The 21,501-nt window shown below is 38.8% G+C and overlaps 2 protein-coding genes across 17 annotated transcripts in view; one reads left to right on the plus strand and one right to left on the minus strand.

Moving 5' to 3' along the window:
• Positions 1-7,607, plus strand: part of Fry (FRY microtubule binding protein) — a 407,101-nt gene extending 399,494 nt beyond the window's left edge. For all 9 annotated transcript variants that reach the window (XM_058582514.1, XM_046454025.2, XM_046454026.2 and 6 more), the window contains 2 exons: positions 3,731-3,933; positions 4,536-7,607. In XM_058582514.1, coding sequence (XP_058438497.1) covers positions 3,731-3,933; positions 4,536-4,794 — 462 coding nt within the window. In that variant the 3' untranslated portion in view covers positions 4,795-7,607. The remainder of the gene's footprint in view (positions 1-3,730; positions 3,934-4,535) is intronic.
• Zar1l (zygote arrest 1 like) overlaps positions 1-21,501 on the minus strand; it is a 67,131-nt gene that overhangs the window by 44,370 nt on the left and 1,260 nt on the right. For 7 of the 8 annotated variants that reach the window (XR_009227737.1, XR_006853809.2, XR_006853808.2 and 4 more), the window contains exons 1-3: positions 21,106-21,404; positions 20,919-21,011; positions 19,323-19,397 (exon numbers count right to left, since the gene is read on the minus strand). Coding sequence is in view for 1 of the 8 variants with exons in the window: in XM_046454027.2 (XP_046309983.1) it covers positions 14,477-14,620; positions 19,323-19,397; positions 20,919-21,011 (312 nt within the window). In the remaining 7 variants the exon portion in view is untranslated. Of the gene's footprint in view, positions 1-13,514; positions 14,621-19,322; positions 19,398-20,918; positions 21,012-21,105; positions 21,405-21,501 lie in introns of those variants that run through there. The other variant, XM_046454027.2, reaches the window with a different exon arrangement.

Here is a 21,501-nt window from a genome sequence, read left to right on the forward strand (position 1 = left end):
GTTCTTAGTTGCTCTCATTATATCAAAGAAGACATTTGGCATTTGTTTTTTAGGGATTGGCTAGCTTCACTTAGCATAATCTGCTCTAATGCCATCCATTTCCCTGCAAATTCCATGATTTTGTCATTTTTTAGTGCTGTGTAATACTCCATTGTGTATAAATGCCACATTTTTTAATCCATTCATCTATTGAAGGGCATCTGGGTTGGTTCCACAGTCTAGCTATTGTGAATTGTGCTGCTATGAACATCGATGTAGCAGTATCCCTGTAGTATGCTCTTTTAAGGTCTTCAGGGAATAGTCCAAGAAGGGCAATAGCTGGGTCAAATGGTGGTTCCATTCCCAGCTTTCCCAGGAATCTCCATACTGCTTTCCAAATTGGCCGCACCAATTTGCAGTCCCACCAGCAATGTACAAGAGTACCCTTTTCCCCACATCCTCGCTAGCACTTGTTGTTTGACTTCATAATGGCTGCCAATCTTACTGGAGTGAGATGGTATCTTAGGGTGGTTTTGATTTGCATTTCTCTGACTGCTAGAGATGGTGAGCATTTTTTCATGTACTTGTTGATTGTAGGCATTTGTGTTTAATAGTCATCTGTGTGAACAGTCCATCAGGTCTTTGTCTTATACTTGTACAATGAGCAACTGGGAATTAAAAGGAAAGTTGAAGGTGTTGGATAACTTTCCAAAGGAAACATTATCATCAACTTGCATTACAAAGGAAAAAACCCTCACAGCTTGAGGTCAAATTATAAAACAGTCTGTCTTCCACAATATATTTTGAGGGCACTTAGAAATGACATAAGTTCTCTTATGATTTACTTTTTAACACTGGCTATTTTGGTTCCACTTTGTGTTTTATTTTACGTGTTTTGAGATGGCATCTTGCTATTTTGTCCAGGCTGGCCTCAAATAATCCTCCTGCCTCTGCCTCCTAAGTAACTGGGAAGACAGGTGCATACCACTGTACCCATCTTGGTTTTAGTAATTTTGAGAGGAAAATATCCTTTACTTCTGTAACATTAATACCAAGATTACTTTTTAAGGGCTGGGGATATGGCTCAAGTGGTAGTGCGCTTGCCTGGCATGAGCGGGGCGCTGGGTTCGATCCTCAGCACAACATAAAAAATAAAATAAAGATGTTGTGTCCATCAAAAACTAAAAAATAAATATTAAAAAATTCTCTCTCTAAAAAAAAAAAAAGATTACTTTTAAGATTATTCCTCCTCCTCAAAATTATGTCTTCAGTCAGAATTATGTCTTCAGTCTTTTCCTAGGCATCAGAACAAGGTCCACGTTCACAATTACATTTATTGAAGTCATATCTGCCAAACTACACTAAGTATTTTATATATTATTTCATTTAATCTATAAAATGACCCTGTGAGGTATGGATAATGTCTTCAGTGTCACAGATAAAGAAACTGAGGCACATAACAGTCTATTTACTTGATTGTCTCCCCATACTATATGTATTAGATAGCTTTTGTTATAACAAAATGCCTGAAGCAGGCTATTTGACAAAGAGAAAAGGGTTATTTAGAACAATTTTGGATGCTAGAAGTCCACACAGCATGGCACAGGTTCTGGCAACATCAGATATATATCTCTATATGCATGTGTCTCTCTTCCTCTCCAGAAGGAATCAATCTTGGAGACTATCCTAATAACATAATCTAATCTCTTCCCAAAGGCTCTATCTCTAGTACCCTAGTCAGATTAAATTTCTAACCTTATTAATACTGATAACATAGGCTTTGGGGATTAAACTCCTGTATGAGTTTGGGGAACAAACCATATTCAAACCATAGCATTCTACTCCTAGTCCTTATTCACTCCTGAAATTCTGCCCACCTGTAAAAATAGCATCATACAAATGATGCCCAGGTCTGCTACCTGCCTGGGCTGCATCTGCATCCCTTTGAACCATGGCTGCAGCCCCAGAGTGCTTTGCCAGCAAGCCCAACTTCCCAGCCAGCCTTGAAGCTCTTTGCTGAAACAATTCTGCCCTGAAGGATTTCTGAGATGCCCTCAAGGCATCTTTCCTAAGGTCCTGAGGCAAAACACTTGGCTTCTTTTATCTGATCTAATCTCCTTGGCAAACAGCTGCTCTTGGTGACACTCTTACATTCTTTTCTGCTCCCTTCCTGGCCAGGCCAAAAATTTTCCAAAACCTTTCCTGTCTGCTCTTCTTTTAATTGTAAGTTCTTTCTTCAAAGCATACCTTTGCTCTCTCACTTGACTATAAGCCAAAAACAGCCATACAGCATTTTCAAGGCTTTGCTGCTTTGAAATCTCCTCTGCCAGATAACTTAGTCCATCACTTTTAAGTTCAGCCTTCCACAAAGTCTCAGGACTAGGACATGAGGAAACCAAATTGTTTGCCACCATTTATCAGCAGTGGTCTTTACTCCAGTTCCCAAGAGAATCCTCATTTCCATCTGAACCTTCATCAGCATGGACTTTATTATTCTCCACATCTGAATTTGAATTCGGGTCTTCTGAGCCCTCACAGCATTCCAGGCTTGCTCTGACCTGCTCCTCCAAACTCTTCCAACTCTTCCTGTTAACCAATTCCAAAGGCTCCTCTACATCTACAGGTATAGTAATAATGTCCTACTCCCAGTATCAATTTTCTTTATAAAGAGAAAAGGTCTATGTAGCTCATAGTTGGAGGCTGGAAGCCCAACAGCATGGCAAGGGACTGGCCTCATCAGATTTTTTTTTTTTTTTAGTATTTATTTTTTAGATTTAGGTCACATCATCTTCATTTTTTTTTTTATTATTATTTTTATGTGGTGCTGAGGATCGAACCAGTGCCTCACGACTGCCAGGCAAGTGCGCTACCACCTGAGCCATATCCCCAGCCCCTCATCAGATCTTAATGAGAGCCCAAGTATATGCTTGTGTCTGCATCTCTCCATCTCATCTCAATCTTCTCAATTAGGAAGGCCCCACCCTAACCACTTAATCTAATCCCTTCCCTTAAAGCCCCACCTCTAGACATCATAGTCAGATTCTTCTACCCTCTTAAACTATTAACATAAGACTTTGGGGACTAAACTCCTGCATTAGTTCAGGGGGACAAATCATATCAAACCCCAGCATTATACAGTCATTCCCTTCCCTTTGTTTTACTTTCCACAGTTTGTTGCCCGTGGTCAACTGTGACCTGAAAATATTAGAAGGAAATTTCAGAAATAAATAATTCCTATGTTTTAACTAACTTTTGATATGTTGTTATCATTGTTCCATTTTATTATTTTTAATTTCTTACTATAGGTAATTGACAAATCAAACTTTATCATAGATATGTATTTGTAAGAAAATATAATATGTAGGGTTAAGTCATCTTTGGGGTGTTTTTCAGTATATTCCCCGCAGATAAAGGAGGACTACCATCCTTCAGAGTTGGCATTTGAACCCAGATCTTCCCTATTCTTGTTCTGTTGTGGATTCTACTTCCTCATTTATGCCCCTTCTAGTTAAATACAAAACATTTGAAATGAAGTCTCTCTTAAGGCAATAATCTCAGTTGTTATGTAAAGTTATAATGGTTATAACCGCCCCAATCCTTTACGTGTACCATGTAGTACAGTGTCATCTGTCACTTTTACTTTGCCAAAATATCAAGCTTGTGCTAAACCAGACACACAATCTTCTTTCATTTGGAATGAAAAACCCAGCCTACACCCAAATACATGCTTGTTTGTTTTTGTTTTTAACAGCTACTAAATATGTCCAGGGAACTGAGTGACCTGAAAAGAAATCTGAAGGAGGCCACCGCAGCCATTGCTGCGGACCCTCTTTACACAGAGGGAGCCTGGTCTGAGCCAACCTTCACGTCCACTGAAGCAGCCATCCAGTCCATGCTGGAGTGCCTCAAGAACAACGAACTTGGCAAAGCTCTACGGCAAATCAGGGAATGCAGGTCATTCTACCGTTTCTTTTAGAGATGGTTGAAGGAAATGAACACCTAATGGGGACTTTGTTATGGTTGGGGGGGCGGAACAAACAACATAGATAAAATACATAGAAATTCTTTGTCTTATTTCTTACTTGCAATGCTGGTTTTCAGACCTTACACACTGAAAACACTGATGTTGATTCTGGTCATTTGTAGTTCCTAAAATACATTTCAAAGTATATTCTTATGTAATATAGAACTATAATTTTAGTCTGAATGTACTTTTGAGTTTTTACATCCTAACATTTTTAAATCATCTTCACATTCATTGGAATGAGAATGCCATAACAAATGAGAGAAAGGTTATAAGAGTATCAGACTCCACTCTGGTATTTTTAAACTTTTGATATTTTTTAAATATCAAAAACATTATCCTAAAACTCATTATAGTGATATTTGCACAATTGATGGAGTTGTAAACAGTGTAGCCGGGTGACTTGTATGGTATGAGAACATCTCAACAAAGCTTCTAAGTAACATTCTTATACTAATGAAGACTCATAACTTCCCAACTTTGTAACCAACCAATAATGTCTCTAATCTGTGCTGTTCTTTCTTGACTGCAGAAGTCTGTGGCCCAACGACATCTTTGGAAGCAGTTCTGATGATGAGGTCCAGACACTACTGAATATCTATTTCCGTCACCAGACTCTGGGACAGACGGGTACATATGCACTGGTGGGATCAAACCAGAGCCTGACCGAAATTTGCACCAAACTGATGGAGCTGAACATGGAGATCCGGGACATGATTCGCAGGGCCCAGAGCTACCGAGTCCTCACTACTTTTCTCCCAGACTCCAGTGTTTCTGGCACTAGTCTCTGACAGCAGCCTCCCGTCCCCCATGGTTTCCAAGCTGGCGGTGCTGCCATGCTGGGGCGACGTCATTCAGTGTCTTCTCAGCCTTCACAAGGCTTGGACAGACTGTTCTCCCTCTTGTTACATGTAGGACTTTTTCTAAAGAGGATGGCAGAACTGCCAATATGTAGCAATACCATAAGAACCAAGGGAGCATAGGACATCTTGAGACAGACTCCACCTGTCATGCTGTGTGGCACAAATGTGTTTTCCTTTTACTGAGCAAACGCAACTCACTACTGAAGAAGTGACTTCCATTGCATACCAAAGCCGACGACACTGAACAATACCTTTCTAGAAGCAGTTTTAGATTGGCAAAAGTGCAATGTTTTCCTCATTTAAAGAGATTTATATTCTGAAACTTGTACATTCGTTTCCTTTCTTTTTCCTTTGACCCCCTCCTCACCCCCCCCCTTTTTTTTTTTTTTGGTGGGCTGAGAAAGGGACAGGCAGAATGAAGCTGGCCACTGAAAAATTGTAAGATGGTCAAAAGCCGACAGCCTGTGTATCTGAAAAGGGAATTGTAAATGGACTACAATTTAATGTACACTGTTATTTGAATACAATTACTGTATCTAAAAGAAGCTGCTATGAAGTACCTTTTTTGTTGTTGTTGCTAGGCTACTGTTTCTGAAGGCCCTGGATCTTTTTGCACCAGAAATGATCCAGATACTCTTTTTAAGGATCTTGGCTGCTTTTTACTAGAAGGTCGCTTTTATGAGCATATTTATACTACAGAAGGATGAGTGTTAATTTTAATTAACTTTGTCATTTTGTAGAGAAAAATTATCACATTATGAATTCCAAGTCTTTCACTTGTCACGCATGCATATTTTAATATCCATTTGGATAGCTGGAAGTAGAATCATAAAAGTAAACTATGAGTTGTCATTTTGTTTCTTAAGAATGTCATATTTTATTTATAATATACATGTAATGGGCCATTCTTAAGTTTTCTCCTTAAACTTAATGCTGTCAAGTGTTAGATGTGTGCATGTGACTGTTGCACATCAAAACATATTCAAAGTTTATCTATGTAACTTATTCACTCTGTAAATACATTTAAAGATTTTGTGATGTAATCTTGATTGATATTCTGTTCAGACATTTCTTTAGGCTAAAAAGAAAAGACAAAAATACATGTTGACCTTGGATTTTATTTCTGGTTAATGAAAATATTTGCCTTTGATATACATTAATAGTTTTGCAGGTGGGCTGCTAAAGTGACAACTCCAAGGGACACTATTTACATTTAGTATGTAAATGGCATCCATTGGGATTGTGTAGCAAAGGCCCTTGAAGCCAGAGGTAAATAGAATGTCTCTGGAAATGGGCACTAAAAGAGTCTTCCAACCAGTTCTCTCTGTAATCAATCAAAGAGAAAAATCAGAAAAGAACAAAGGCATCTAATTGTCCATAACCTGTCCTTTAAGGCTGACATCCTTAAAATTATAGAACAGATTTTATAATGAGTAGTAAATACTAGACTTTTTGTACTATCACTGACACCCCACTAGAAAAACAGGGATAGACAGAGAGCAATCTGATGAATACTGTCTTTCTCCTCACAAACTAACAACTTGCTTTACTGACATACAACTACTGAATCATTAATAGTAATTTTGTAGAAGTATCCTGCAGGAGGGAGTCTGACACAAGTTTTTGTTGTTGTTACCATTGATAAAATTATTAATATATTTTAAGAACTTTCTGGATGGCTGTAAACATTCTTTTGATAAGTTATTTTTTTCAACTGAAAGATAAATTTGTTGTGATTTGTAGAACAACCAACTGAATCATGATCACTCTGAAAAATACCTCATAAAATACAGGTTTCCGTGGGTAACAATAGCCACCTGTCAGTTTTGTTGGAAGCCACAGTACAAAGGACTGACTGGTCATGACAGTTTGCCACCATGCCCTCTTCTTATCCAGCAAAGAACCACCACAATGGTTTACTCTGTTCAAAAGGATGTCAACAGTACATTGAATTCTGACATATTAGACTGCAGTCAAAAGAAAAAAATCAAGTTTGTCTTTTTTTATTTTTGAAAAGAAATATGTTAATGTGAATTTGGTTTCTCTGCTTTTCCTCTATTTCTTCATCGTCTCTCCCTTGAATGGAGGTGGGAAGAATTGTGTAGGAAAGGAACCCCACCCCAGTTGAGCCCAGCAGTAGTTTTAGATCTTCCAATCAGGTCTCCTGGGCTAACATGCCCCACTTCACTTAGTGAAGCACTAATTTTCACTACCTTCCTCAAGGCTACAGAGGTTGAGGTGCCAAAGGAGAGGGTAGATACCTAACTGATGCTTTAGTGATAAAATGCCTCCTCATTGCTCATTAGAGCCAAATGATGATACTTTTTACCCATTGGCATGATAAAGCAATCAAGATAAGCCTTCTCTAATAGACATAACTTGATTAAAATTATACTCTCTAAATATGGTGATTTCAAAAAAGCAACAAAAATTTTAGAGGCATCTGTATGTTTTACTTCCACCCACAGGTGAGAATGTTGAGAAAATGTGTTGAATCAGCTGTAAAATAAAGATACTTTTAACTGTTAGCATCATACATATGTGCACATACAGATTTTAAGGCATCTGGTTCCAAGTTCTAACAAACATTGACCTTTTCAGTGGATTCTAGAAAGAGGGTACTGCTATTTATATCAATAACTTACACCTGCTTCCAGGTCACTGCCCAAACATAAAATTAGTGTCCCCCAGTGAATTTCATGGTTTGTTAATGTGTCTCAATAAAGCTGGTTTTTAAAGTATTTAATGCATTTACTTTGGATCAATTAATATTTGAGTATATATCAGATACAGATATTTATGGCATGCTCACTCTGGGGTAGCACCGGTAGAAGAGACTGCAGTTATCCAAACAGATATGGCCCTCTTCCAAGGAAGTTCATACTCTTTATTGAGGGAAGATATGCTTGGCCGTCTGTGAGGTGTGATAAGTGCCATGAAAAACTGTAGAACAGGGACACATAGTAACCAAGGTGTGGTGCTATTTTAGGAAGGCTGCTAGAGAAACCCTTTCTAAGAAGGCGATACCTGAGTAGAGATCTGAATGAAGGACACAAAATGAACAACTAGGGGAAAAAGCATCCCAACAGGGAATCACAAATCCAAAGATCATAGCAGGAGCAGGATCACGTGGTTGAAGTCAGAAGCCAGCAGCTGGAGTGAAGAAGAGAGTTCAGAGAGGATTCTGTGGGCCATGAGAAGGACACAGTCCCTTTCTGGGTGATGTGGAAATCCATGGATGTCAGGGGTCACAGCAGTGACATGTTTTGACCTATGTTTTAATAGAATCCTTCTGTTTGGGATGATGAAAAACGTCTGAGTCAGTAATCATTATGGTTTAGATATGAAATGTTCCCTGAAAAGCTCATGTTAGGCAATGCAGGAATGTTCAGAGGTAAAATAAGAGATTGATGGGTGGTAAAGGTAGGCAGGTAGGACATAGCTGGAGAACAGAGGTCATGGAGAAATGCCCTTGGAGATTTTGTCCCTGGCTCCTGGTTTGGTTGTTCCTGCCCCTCCCTCCCTCCCTCCCTCCCTCCCCCCCATACCCCACCTCCTACCTCTAGTTAATAGCCTCCCTGTGCTGATCAGCTTTCCTCCACCACACTCTTCCACTGGGATGTTCTGCCTTATCTCAGATCCAAAGGAATAGAGTCAGGCAACCATGAACAAAGACTCTGAAACCATAAGCCCCAAATAATAAAAAAAAAAACTTAGAGGAGATTTGTGTGTGTGTGTGTGTGTGTGTATTGAGGAGGGTATGGGGATTGAACTCAGAGTCACTCAACCACTGAGCTACATTCCCAGCCCTATTTTGTATCTTATTTAGAAATAGGATCTCATTGATTTGCTTACCATCTCACTTCTCCTGAGGCTGGCTTTGAACTTGTGATCCTCCTGCCTCAGCCTCCCAAGCCACTGGGATTATAAGCATGCACCACTGTGCCTGGACTCCTCAATTTTTCTTGTATTTTGATCATGGCAACAAAAAGCTGAGTAACACGGTAGTTACTTACCTTATGGATATACTTACTGCAGCTGAATTGTGTACTTTAAAATGATAAATTTCATGTATATATTTGGCGACAGTAAAATTAATTCTTTTTAAGAAGGCTCACTTGAGCTGTTATGTGAAGAATAGACTGAGGTAGGGCAGAAATGAAAGTTAGAAGGCAACTGCAACAGTGTAGCCAACGGGGGTGCTGGCCTGGGCAGGGAAGTTGCCATGGGGCTGATTAGGAGAGGACATATTAAGGAAACGTTTCAGAGGTAAAGCTGACGGGACTCACTGATAACACAGGGAATTCAAGACTTCAGAGATTCACCCAATAACTGAAAAGAATGAATTTGCCACTTACAGAGATGAGGAAGTGCACATTGGAATGTAAAAATCAAGACATGTTAACTTTAAGGTGGTAAGTAAATGGGTTGATTTGTGAGTCTATTGTGGGAAGAAGCCTGGGCCAAGGACACAGATGATATTTACAATCCTTGGGAGAAAAATAGGATGCTTATTTGTCTTGGTCAGTTGGAACAGGAATATCTCTTATAAGAATCAGTATACACAGAGCTGGGCTTGTGGCTCAGCAGTAATCGCCTAGCATGTGCAAGGCTCTGGGTTTGATCCTCAGCACCACATAAAAATAAATAAAAGTATTGTGTCCAAGTACAACTAAAAAATAAATATTAAAAAAAGGAAAAAAAAAACTTAAAAAAAAAAAAAAAGAATCAGTGTACACTAGGTGTGGTGGCACATGCCTGTAATCCCAGAGACTCGGGATGCTGAGGCAGGAGGATCCCAAGTTCAAAGTCAGCCTCAGCAACTTAGCTAGGCCCTAAACAACTCAACAAATCCCTGTCTCTAAATAAATTATTAATAAGGGCTGGGGGTGTAGCTCAAATGGTCAAGCACCCCCATTTTCAATCCCAGTTATAAAAAAAAAAAAAAGACTGTGTAGGCAATGGGTTTGAATCCTTAGTTGTATATGAGATCACCCCATAGAGAACTTGGGAACACTCAGGCCCCACTCCAGAGACTGACTTAATAGGCACAGGCTGTACTCAATACCCAATGCTGTTTAAAGTTCCCCAGGTGCTGGTCCTCAAACTTAAAAGTCTCCACAGGATGCTTGTCAAAAGTGCAGCTTCTAAGAATCACAGCCTTTGGGTCAGGAGTCCCCTGTGTTTCTCCTTTGCTAACAAAGGAATGAACCATCTTTTTCCTTTTTCTCAAAACCATGTCCTCCTTATTGGATTGGCATCTGGGACCAGGACGGAGCTTTTGGCAACAAACTTGACAACCCAGATGGGACCCAACAGCAGCCCCCTTCTAGCTTTCTTGGGCAGACCTGGCTCTCCAAAGAACCCTGCTTCCATGCTGAGAATTCATGGTGCTGGCCAATTTGTTGACAGCCAACTACAGTAGAGTTAGGAGACGGGTGAGTCTGCCTCAGGTCGAATCAGAGGTGCTGTTCTTGGGTGTAAAGGGAGGGACTGAGGGAGTCCCAGCAGCTGCCGAAGCTCCTTTTGCTTTAGGGGAACTCCCATCTTCTCTCCCTGAACAATACAGGTTGCTCCATCATGATCCACTTTGAGAAAAAGGAAACTGAACTTAGGAAAGTCGAGACAACTTTGGCCATTAGCATGACCGCTGCCCTATGTATGCCTTGTCCAGTCATCTGCCATCTGCCACTGTGGACCTCTGGACTGATCTAATGCTGAATGCCCTTAACTTTCCACATCTCCACCTGATAGAGAACAAGGACTTCAGGTTACTTCCCCCAACTTCATCCCCTTTCAGCAGGAGTAGCTTGGAGAGGTTGTCACCCACTTTCCACAGAAATGGAAGCTAGAAATTAACAGTGGGGAATCCTAACAGGCTTCACTTGATGCTTTGACTATATCCCTGTGGCTTTGAAACTTACATGTTTTTTTTTTTCTTTTACCCAACCTCCTTCTCCTTGACCTCCTCCCTAATCTTCTTTTCCCTTTTTCCCTGATTTTCTCTGACCGTCTTTTCCCTAATCTTCTCATCCCAGATCTTCTTTTCCCTGATCTCTCCTCCCTAATCACCTCTATAAAAGCCCCCTGTTCCTGCTGACTGGCAGAATCACAGCCTTTAGGACAGGAGTCCCCCGTTTTTCTCCTTTGCTAGCAGGAGGAATTAAAAAAAGAAAAAGAAAAAAGTGCAGATTCTCTAAGGTGGAGCCCTCTATAGATCATTTTGGTAAATCCATAGCAGGGTCCCCCAAATTGGCATTTTAATAACCACTAACTTCATAAGATCCTGAAATGTAGAATAGCAACATGTTCTTTTTTCTCCAGCACAGCTACAGTCATTTTTCCATGTAGGGTACTTCTACAGTCATCCTCCCGCAAACTGTCACTGTCTCTATTTTGTATTCAAGATCATAGGAAGTACACATCTAGAACTCTCTGCAGTCAATGTACAGGTCAGTCCTTCTCTGTCACTAACTCTTCTTGCCCAGATGCCTTTAATACCAAATTCTTGTTGTATGATAACTTCAAATTTTAAGAGCTTAAGCCACCTGCCATGGATTTTCAGGAGTTCCAGGGCCAGGAGGAGGTAATTCCTCCTTGCTTCCTCCAAAATTTCCAGCTCCTCTCTCCTTATTTCTATTTCAAAAAGTCCAGAGACTTTGAGATTCACGCCCCCCAGCTGTACTAACCATCCTCCCACCTCAGCTCCATCACCATTGTCCACAATGGCTGTGATCCTCAGCTATGAGTCAGAGAAGCTTATTAAAAACTTCAAGGTCCAGGGCTAGGGATGTGGCTCAAGCGGTAGCGCGCTCACCTGGCATGTGTGCAGCCTGGGTTTGATCCTCAGCACCACATACAAACAAAGATGTTGTGTCCGCCAAGTACTAAAAAATAAATATTAAAATTCTCTCTATATATACCTCTCTCTCACTCTCTTTAAAAAAAAAAAAAAAAACTTCAAGGTCCAGGCCACACCCAAGAACACTTAAGTCCAACCCCAAAAGTATCATTCTGCCATCGGTAGTGTTCCATGGGTGATTTTAATTTGCAGGCATGGTTGAAAACTGCTGACCTAAAGTCTTACTGCCCACTCTGCTTCTTTATTCATGATTAACCTTTTCCATCTCAACTTCTAACATCATTTCAGGGATGTAAGCATACTCGCAGACAACCTATACAAAAATCATTTTCCTCCCAGTCTATTAACATTCTTATAAGAATATAAGTACCTTAGCCACCCAGCTTCATAGCTATACCAAAACCTGTTCAGAGCAGTGAGTGTACCAGCTCCAGAATCTTACTTCCTAGCATCCCACTCAGGAATTTTTTCCAGTTCCCCTCAATTCTATTCCCCAACCCAAACAATTCTTCTGCATCATGAATAATATCCTGTGAACCTCACCTGTCTTCACTCCTCTTCTGAAGAACTTTCAATTTTATGGACCATTGGAATCACTCCCTTGCTGACATCTGCAAGAAATGCTTTACCCCTTTGTCTCGCTCAGCTGGCCAGACCTGAAGCCTGGTTGAAGCCTAGATCTCTACTTTCCACACCTGCACTAGAAGGCTGAAGTGTTACAGTACTAGAATGCAACTGCCACCAAACCTGCCAGTAGCACCAGCAAGTCTCAAATTGCCCCAAATCTCAAAATGAGGTTAACACTATTAGACAATCTTATGACGCAAATTATGCCTGACCAGAGGCAAACATGGAGCTGCTCAATCTTGGATTTTCAGCTTTCAAACATTTGAGCCAAATAAATCTTTAAAAAGTACCCAGTTTCAGATATTTTGTTTTGGCAACACAAAACAAACTATCATCTCCTTTTGTCGTCACACAACCAACAAGAGACAGGCATTATCATCATACCCATTTTATAGATAGGTAAATTAAGATATAGCAAGCAACTTGCCCACATACATCTCCTAAATAGTGCACCCAGCAATTGAAATTAGGTAATCTGGCTCCAGAACATGCTACCTAACTAGTATACCTCTCAATGTCATCTATCCCATATCTCAAAGCAGAAATGTAAGAGTCATTTATTTCTTCCATCATTCATCACTACTCCTATACATTTCTGATCATCTTGAATTTACGGACTTTTATCCATCTCTATGGTCTTCACTCTTGTCCAAAGTATTCTGCTTATGTATTCATTAACTTCCTAACCCGTTTCCGTTTTTCCTTCCTACCTAGTCTTCCCTCATAGCAGTAACTGAGCTTTTTTTCTTCTTCTTCTTCTTCTTGGAGGTGGTGAGGGAGCGGTCCAGGGATTGAACTCAGGAGCACTTGACCACTGAGCCACATTCCCACCCCTGTTTTGTATTGTATTTAGAGACAGGGTCTCACTGAGTTGCATAGGGCCTCACTAAGTTGCTGAGGCTGGCTTTGAACTCACAATCCTCCTGCCTCAGCCTCCCGAGCCATTGGTATTACAGGCATGTTCCACCATGCCCATCTTGAGTTTTTTAAAGTAAGAATCTGAAGCTGGGTGCAGTGGCACATGTCTGTAATCCCTGCGGCTCGGGAGGCTGAGGCAGGAGTGTCGTGAGTTCAAAGCCAACCTCAGCAACTTAGTGAGGCACTAAGCAACTCAGTGGGACCCTCTCTCTAAATACAATACAAAATAGGGGTGGGGATATGGATCAGCGTTTGAGTGCCTCTGTGTTCAATACTCAGTACCAAAAAAAAAAAAAAAAAAGAGTCTGATGTTACTGCCCTACTGAAACCCCTTCATGGCTTTCTTATGCTTGCCCGTGGTCTTTGGATCCTATCTTCTTCAGCCCTATGTTCCGCATTAGCCTGAGGGAGCTCCCATTCCTGAAATATGCTAAATATGTGCCCCATCCTCTCAGGACCTTTATTTTTGCTTTTCTCTTGGATCAAAACCATCTTCTCCCAGCTCCCTTCATCCTACTGATGCTAACACTCCTGTCGCCTCTTCCCAGACACAGTAAAAGGGTTACCGTGTTTCCTTCATGGCATGTAGAATCTCCTTTTGTTCTCACACAACCAAAAAGAGACAAACACTATCATCATCCCCATTTTCTCTCTCTGAATTTGGGAGAAAATACAAATGTAGTAACCAACAGCCTGGAGCAAGTCCTATTCCACTTGTGTTCAAATCCTGGCTCTACCCCAAGACCTCTCTGCACACCTATGAAAAAGGTATAATAGTTCCTATTTAATATTTTGCAACAATGTCTGGCTTATTCTAGGTGCGGATTCAGCATTCACTATAATAATGTATAACTGGAAGCAAGGACACTGCCCCTTGATCATCTCTGTATTCCCAGTGCTTAGAACACCAAGCTTATTTGTCAAATGAATGACTTTTTTCCTCTTCATTGTTCCCTTCACATAAATGACAGTCTCTACTTTTTACAGATGCCATACTGGTATTTTTACTCTGGGATCACCAATTAATTGACTTCATAGTCTAATTCATATGCATTTATTTTATTCTATTCACATTGTACAATTGTTATATAACCTACAAAAAAGTACAAATTCTAGTCCATTTTTCAATGCCAAGTCAGAGCCAAGTTGCAAAACAGGAAAACAGCACAGTAAGTTATAAGAGTTCACAAGCCACAGTGCCTGTCATATGATGCATTTAAAGCTGTAAATATTGCCACAGGAGAATTTCTTGTCTTTGCAGCGACCACACAGTTCCTGTCGATGAGGCCTCCTTAGATCAATGTGTCTTTTCTTTTGAGGACAGGAACAACGAGACTTTGAACAGGTCTTTAGAAAACAAGGAACAGTTTGGACACTAAATGATCAAATTAGAGTTTCAAGTGTAATCTTCAAATTGAAATGCTCCTTTTCACTACCCCAATCCCCCATATCTTCATCTTCGAGTTCTATGAGAAGCCCATGACTAACTGTACAAAACCATTGAAACCCCTTTAAATGCCATGCCTTTAAAGAGAATATTGAATGCCATGCATTCAAAAGAATATTGCTAAGTCAACCAAGATAACACAAAAGAGTTAAAAAGTTCTATAGAGTGTGTCTGTGTCATTTTGTATATGTAGCCAGGTGAGGGTGAGGAGCAGTACATGGGTACTAAGTGATTTGATAACCTAAATGAGACCATTAAAAAGGCTAGAGCGATAGTTCTCATTTAGGGGTGATTTTTACCTATGAGGGGATATTTGACCAGGTTTGGAGATATTTTGGATTGTTAAAACTAAGGGGAAGGGATATTCTAGAGAAAGCCAAATTCTTTTCTTCCCAGACATGCCCAATCTTATACTAAGATTTAATACAGTGCCTTTCAACCATTAACACATTCTGTTTTGTGATAAATAAAATAACTGGGGGCTGGGGTTGTGGCTCTGCCGTGGAGCACTTGCCTAGCATACGCGAGGTGCTGGGTTCGATCCTTAACACCACATAAAAAATAAATAAAGGTATTGTGTCCAACTACAACTACAAAAAAATTTAAAAACCCCACAAAGATCATCGATTTAAAAAAACAATAATTATGTTTTATGGGGACTGGCATATTCCCCCGGTCCACCTTCCTATCCCTGCCAACCACTGAAATTGATAATCACTGCTCCAAAGACTGCTCATATCCCATAGCCACACAGAATTAGTCAATATTTATCTTTTTAATATTTATTTTTTAGTTGTAACTGGATACAATATCTTTATTTTATTTATTTATTTTTATGTGGTGCTGAGGATCAAAACCAGGGCCTCGCACGTGCTATGCAAGCACTCTACCACTGAACCACAATCCCAGCCCCAATATTTCTTTTTATACTGTAAAAAGTATGCTTTTTTATTTTCCAATCTTAAATATGATTTGTCAAATATAATGTATAATCACATTCTCTACTTAGAATTTTCTTAGGAGGAATACTCAAATAGCTAATATACTATGCCTCACACTGTCCTAAGCACTTTATATAAATTAATTCATATAATTATCACAATTCCTTTTTAAGGGAGAAAAAGTTCAATAAAAAATGGTTTATCCTAAAGGTAGATGTCTGCTTTTGGCAATGGTAGATTAGGTAATTCTGACTGAACCTCCTGGACAACTAGAAAAACTGCGTTAAAAAAATAACTGCTTGGAAAATTATCAAAGCATTAAAGAAGCAAATCCAGAATAGAGGTAAACCTGACATATGGTAATGGTTTAAAAAAAAAAAAAATCAACTCTGTCACACTTTTCTGGAAATGTTAAAAGGCAGGTTTCCTTCAAACTGTTTTTGGATTTTTTTCTCTCCTAATCTCAAAAGACCATAATAGAAAGTTACATTAATCATCTAATTCTATGATTTTTTTTTTTTTTGGACCAGGGATTGACTCCAGGGGTGCTTAACCACTAAGCCACATCCTTAGCCCTTTTTTATATTTCAGAGTCTTGCTAAATTGCTTAAGGCCTCACCAAATTGCTGAGGCTGGCTTTGAACCTGCAATCCTCCTGCCTCATCCTACTGAGCTGTTGGGATTACAGGCATGCATCATTGGGCCTGACCTAGTTCCGTGATTTTCTAAACACTGGAAGACACCATAGAATCCAATCACAGGTCTATTAGTCTAACCTTGGGCAAGTTATTCAATCTAATTGAATTTAGCCTTGTGACCTATAAAATATCAATAATATATATTACAAAAGGCAAGTACAAACGATACTGCATGTAAAAGGTATCATGAAAAATAAGCTGAAAAGAGGATTAACAAATTGATGAGGCTAAGAGATATACCAGAGTAGAAGAGCCCTCCAAGCAACTCATACATTGTATAGGACCCTTTAAGGCTACAGCAGAAGAATAAGAACCAAAATTGACCCGCTGTCACAGGTGCTAAAGCTCAGCTTTAAAACAGCTCAACTTTAGTCTGTCTGCCTTTCATAAGCAAATATATATCCTCTCCAAAAGATATACTTCTAGGTGACAAATTATCATCATGGCTTTCACATCTGATACTAGCACTCAATCAAAAATATCCAGGTACATGAGGAGATGGAACATACTTGAAAATCAAAAGGAGAACAATAAATTCATAGGGGACTAAGTTAATGGAATTATCTGACACCTATTTTAAAGTAACTTACTATGTTCAAGGAAAAAAAGACTAACATTCCTAGCAAAGATCTAGAAGTTATTTTTTATAAACAAAAATTCTAGAACCAAAAAATATAATAACGGAAAATGATAACTCAATGAATAGGTTTAACAAATTGGAAAAAGTTGAGATAATTATAAATGGTGAATAGTAGAATAGATAATATCCTGTCGGAAGCAAGCAAAAACAAAGCAAGGAAAGTAGAGAAAAGAGTTTAAGAAACAGACATGAATATAGTATAAGGTCTAACATGTATAATTGGAAAAGAGGGAGAACGGAAGAAATAACATTTGGAAACATGACAATAATTTTCCAAAAGTGATGAAAATCTTCAAGCCACATATTCAAGGAACATTTTACAGAAACAAGAAGCAGGATAAATACACAAAACCCCAATAAATAGGCTCATTGTTGTAAAACTGTTATAAAAATATTTTAAAAGCAAGCAAATTTAAAAAAGGGGGGGATTACTTCAAGGGAAATACAATGAAGCTGAGCAGCCAACTTCATAGAAATAATGAAATTTCAGACCTTTAAAAGTCACAAATACTGTCAACCTGAAATTTCTATACCAGCAAAAACTTCTTAGACATCCAGACAAAATAGAATTTATCATCTTTATGCCTATACTAAAGAAAACATTAAAGTCTATTCTCCAAGTGAAAGAGAAGTGATCCCAGAAACAAACAAACAAACAAAAAATACAAATGACAGCAGAAAGGATAAATACATAGCTAGGAGATATTGACTTTGTAAAATAATATCTCAAAGTTGAACATATGGGTAAAATTAAAATACACAACTGCAGCATATACATTAGGATGAAATGATATGGAATTTGAGAGTGCTAAATTCTTTGCATTGGCAAGAAGAGTTAATTTAGACTCTGATCAGTTGTGTTGCCATTTCTACAGTAACCACCAGAAGAACCTTAAGGAATGAATAACTACCAAGATAATCAATTGGAAAAAAAAATTTTTTTTTAAATTACTCCAACCAGGCACAGTGGTGCATGCCTTTAATCCCAACTATTTGGGAGGCTGAGGTGTGAGGATTGTAAATTCAAGGCCAGCCTTAGTAACAGAGAAACCCTGTCTCAAAAATTTTAAAAAGATCCTGGGATGCAGCTGAGTGGTAAAGGGCCCCTGGGTGGTGCAATCCTCAGAAAGGAAAAAAAAGAAAAAGAAAAAGAAAAAAAAGTGAAAATAAGGAAAGGGAGTATAGAAAAAATAGTAAGAAAATGTATTTAAACCCTTTTATTTATTTATTTTTTTTTAACCCCAGCACTGGGGATTGAACCTGGAGTACTCTACCACTGAACTATATCCCCAGCACTTTCTCTTTTTTATTTGGAACAGGGTCTTGCAAAGTTGCTCAGGCCAGTCTCAAATTTGTTATCCTCATGCCTCAGCCTCCTGAATTGCTGGCATCACAGGCATGTGCCACCACTCCCAGCCTTAAACCCGATTTTATAAATATTTATATTAAACATAAGTAGACAAGAATCTCAGACTTGGAAATCCAAGCCTTCAAAATTTTAAACTAGCTTTTAAAATATCATTTCTTTTACCCAAATTATAGAAAAATAAATAAGTAGAGGATTTTATTTTAGGAAAAAAAAAAAACAAAACTTCTTGGGCTAAGGATAGCTCAGCTGTAGAGTACTTGCCTAGCATGCACAAGGCCCTGGATTTAATTTCCATAACAAAAATGTAAAAAAACTTCCCGATTACGAAAATAATTTTACACTTCTCTGAAAAGCTTGAAGACAGATTTCCTTAAGGCTGTTTTATATTATCCCTCACCCCAAACTCAAAAGGAATTAATAGGAAGTCAAGCTCTCAACTAGTTCTGTGACTTTCCACACACTGAAATATAGCATGGAATCCAACTACAATCCTAATAGTAACCAGTCTAACCTTGGGCAAGTTATTTACTGTTATTCAATTTAACTTTCTAATTTATAAAAAAAAAAAATGAGAATGCCTATCACAAAGGTTAAATTACAGGAGAAAACACATGCTAAACACTTAGCCCAAAGTTTGGCACATAGTACAAGCTTAACAGTTACATATCAAAATACTTTATTTTAACTATAAACAGGATATTTCAGGAAAAACACACACATCATAAACACACCACATAAGACAACTTAAATTGTAAATCCTTCCCATTTTTTCCACAAAGCATAAATTCTGATTTGCCTTTTATTTCTTTTTCTCAAATATTTAATCATAAAATTTCAAATATATGAAAACTTAACATTCCTATGCTAATATGCAGTTCCATTAAATCCTGACATTTTCCACAGAGGCTTCATGTTGATAAAAAGAAACACAATGAAATTGTTCTGTGTGCTTACCTGACAGTGGATTGCTTCTACTCGATAAGGGTTAAAACTCTTTTGGCACTTGCAACAGAGTTGTTTGAAATAAACCTAAGAAGAAATTTGTTTGTTTGTTTAAAGTACAAGCTGATATAGGTATATATCTCCTAGGCCATTAGTTTTTTATTAAAGTAAGCCATTTCCTCACCTTGCTGTTATCCAACCTCTACCCTTGGGGTTTTAAGCTCTACTAGTGCTACTGGTCATCACCTTTCTTAATCTATGAATCTAATTTTCCTTAACTATAAAATTGGAATACTACTACTTATTCTTTTCTGACAACCACCCAATAACATACTTAATAGAGACTCAATAATAGAAAGTAGCTGTTATGATAGTTTTATTCATTGTGTAGGCCAAGCCTTTCTTCTGAATGAACCCCAACTTAAGCCACTTGACATGTTACATTTTCCAGTATTGCCCCACTTGAAATGTAAATTATTTTGGTTACCCATCAGTACCATTTTCTAGGTTTTGTGCATTTTCCTGTACAAAATTTCCTCCCTACTTGGTGAATTCCTCCCTTTTGTCCTCAAAGCCCTGTTTGGGCATCAGGATCTGTCCCTCAGGTTAATCGTTGCCTCCTGTGGGATTACCACTTCCATGCAGTGAGTGCCACTGCTCACATCATCAAACTGCATTCTTGTCTAAATCACTCCTATCAGAATACATTTCTTGAGGATGACAACTGTGTTGTTCTTTGTATTCTACTGCCTTGGAATGTCTGAATTAAACCCATGGTTTTCCTTCTATCGAGAGAGGGGGCTTTTAGTTTAAAATTCACCTCCTGGGTCCAGTAAATGGCTAGTCTGAAAACACAAGTCTTCATTCAAGTCTTAGTGTGCCTCTTTGTCCTTTCCCTCCACAGGCCTTTAGTTAGAAAGGCCATATCTGCACATGCAACACAAACTCAGATGCTCTTCTAAGTTAATGCAATAGACCCACTGTAGATGACTGCCAAATGAAGCCCATAGGCCAGGCAAAACAGAAGCCACTCAGCTGCATCCTGTTCTCATTCTGAAATGAGGGTCCATGATGACCAGAGTCTGTGATATTCATGAAAATCCAGAAATGCAGAACAGAATGTGAAGTCATTCCCAATCTCAATGTTGAGAATTAACTCCATTGTGGGTAGCGTGTATACACAGTCTTAGCTAAGCAAATCTCTTTAGGAGTTTTCTACCTTTGTAAGTTATTTCTTTCATTGCCCCACCTTGTGGACAAACTGGAAATTTCCTCAAACTAGAGGCGAAATCTGTTCAAAATACACCAGCTAAAAAGTTGTTAGAGTCCCAACATAGACAAAAGTTCTTCTAAATAACCTGACACTTTGTCCAACCAAACTACCAAACCACATACAACACAAGGATATGGCTCAGGAACTGAGGTGGACCGTGGAATTTAGTTTGATTCAAACAGTCACTGAATGCTTACTGCATGCTTTGCACCCAGGACACCAAGATGATTGAGACAGGATTGTAAAGTCATCTTGCAACTAGAAACAGATCCTTCTTCCAACTGACATCTGTGCCCACCCCATTCTCCTGTCATATCCCATTTACTTTTACTTACCTTATTAGTTCCAGAAATGCACCACACATAAGCACTCTCCCATCTGGTCTTACAGTCTTTACAGTGAAAATAGCCATATTTTGGTTCCAAAAACTGAAAATAAGGGGGTGGGAGTCTTTTACTATATTTTGGAGGGAAAAAATAATTTTTTTTTTGCTAATTGCTTTGTGTAAAAATTTAAAATTACCTCCTTAACGTCACTTATATCTATGTCAATGCTACTACATTCATTTAAGGGCTCGTCTCTTAAGGATTACCCTAGGATTCTTCTTGCTGTTGTTGCTCATACTTTTCCCATTCCATTTTCCACCGTGCCACCAGCACAATCTCCCAAAATGAAACCTGACTTCATATTGCACAGAGTTGAATCTCTTGACTCCTTCCCAAAAGCAATAGTGGACAGATTTTTGGTTTTAAGTTAGGCTTGCCACCGTGTTTTAACAAAAACTTGCAAAACTCACAGACCACGTAAAAAATGTTTTCAGAACTCCCTGACCAAATAAAAGGATGAAGCAAGAGAAGACTTTGCTCTTATTGTCCCAGAAATGTAAGAGAGGAGAGGGAGGCAAGGGACTAAAGAAGA

The sequence above is a fragment of the Marmota monax genome, unplaced genomic scaffold, assembly GCF_021218885.2.
Source record: "Marmota monax isolate L192 unplaced genomic scaffold, Marmota_monax_Labrador192_F-V1.1 WCK01_AAM20220418_F8-fsc00011, whole genome shotgun sequence".
Classification (NCBI taxonomy): domain Eukaryota; kingdom Metazoa; phylum Chordata; class Mammalia; order Rodentia; family Sciuridae; genus Marmota; species Marmota monax.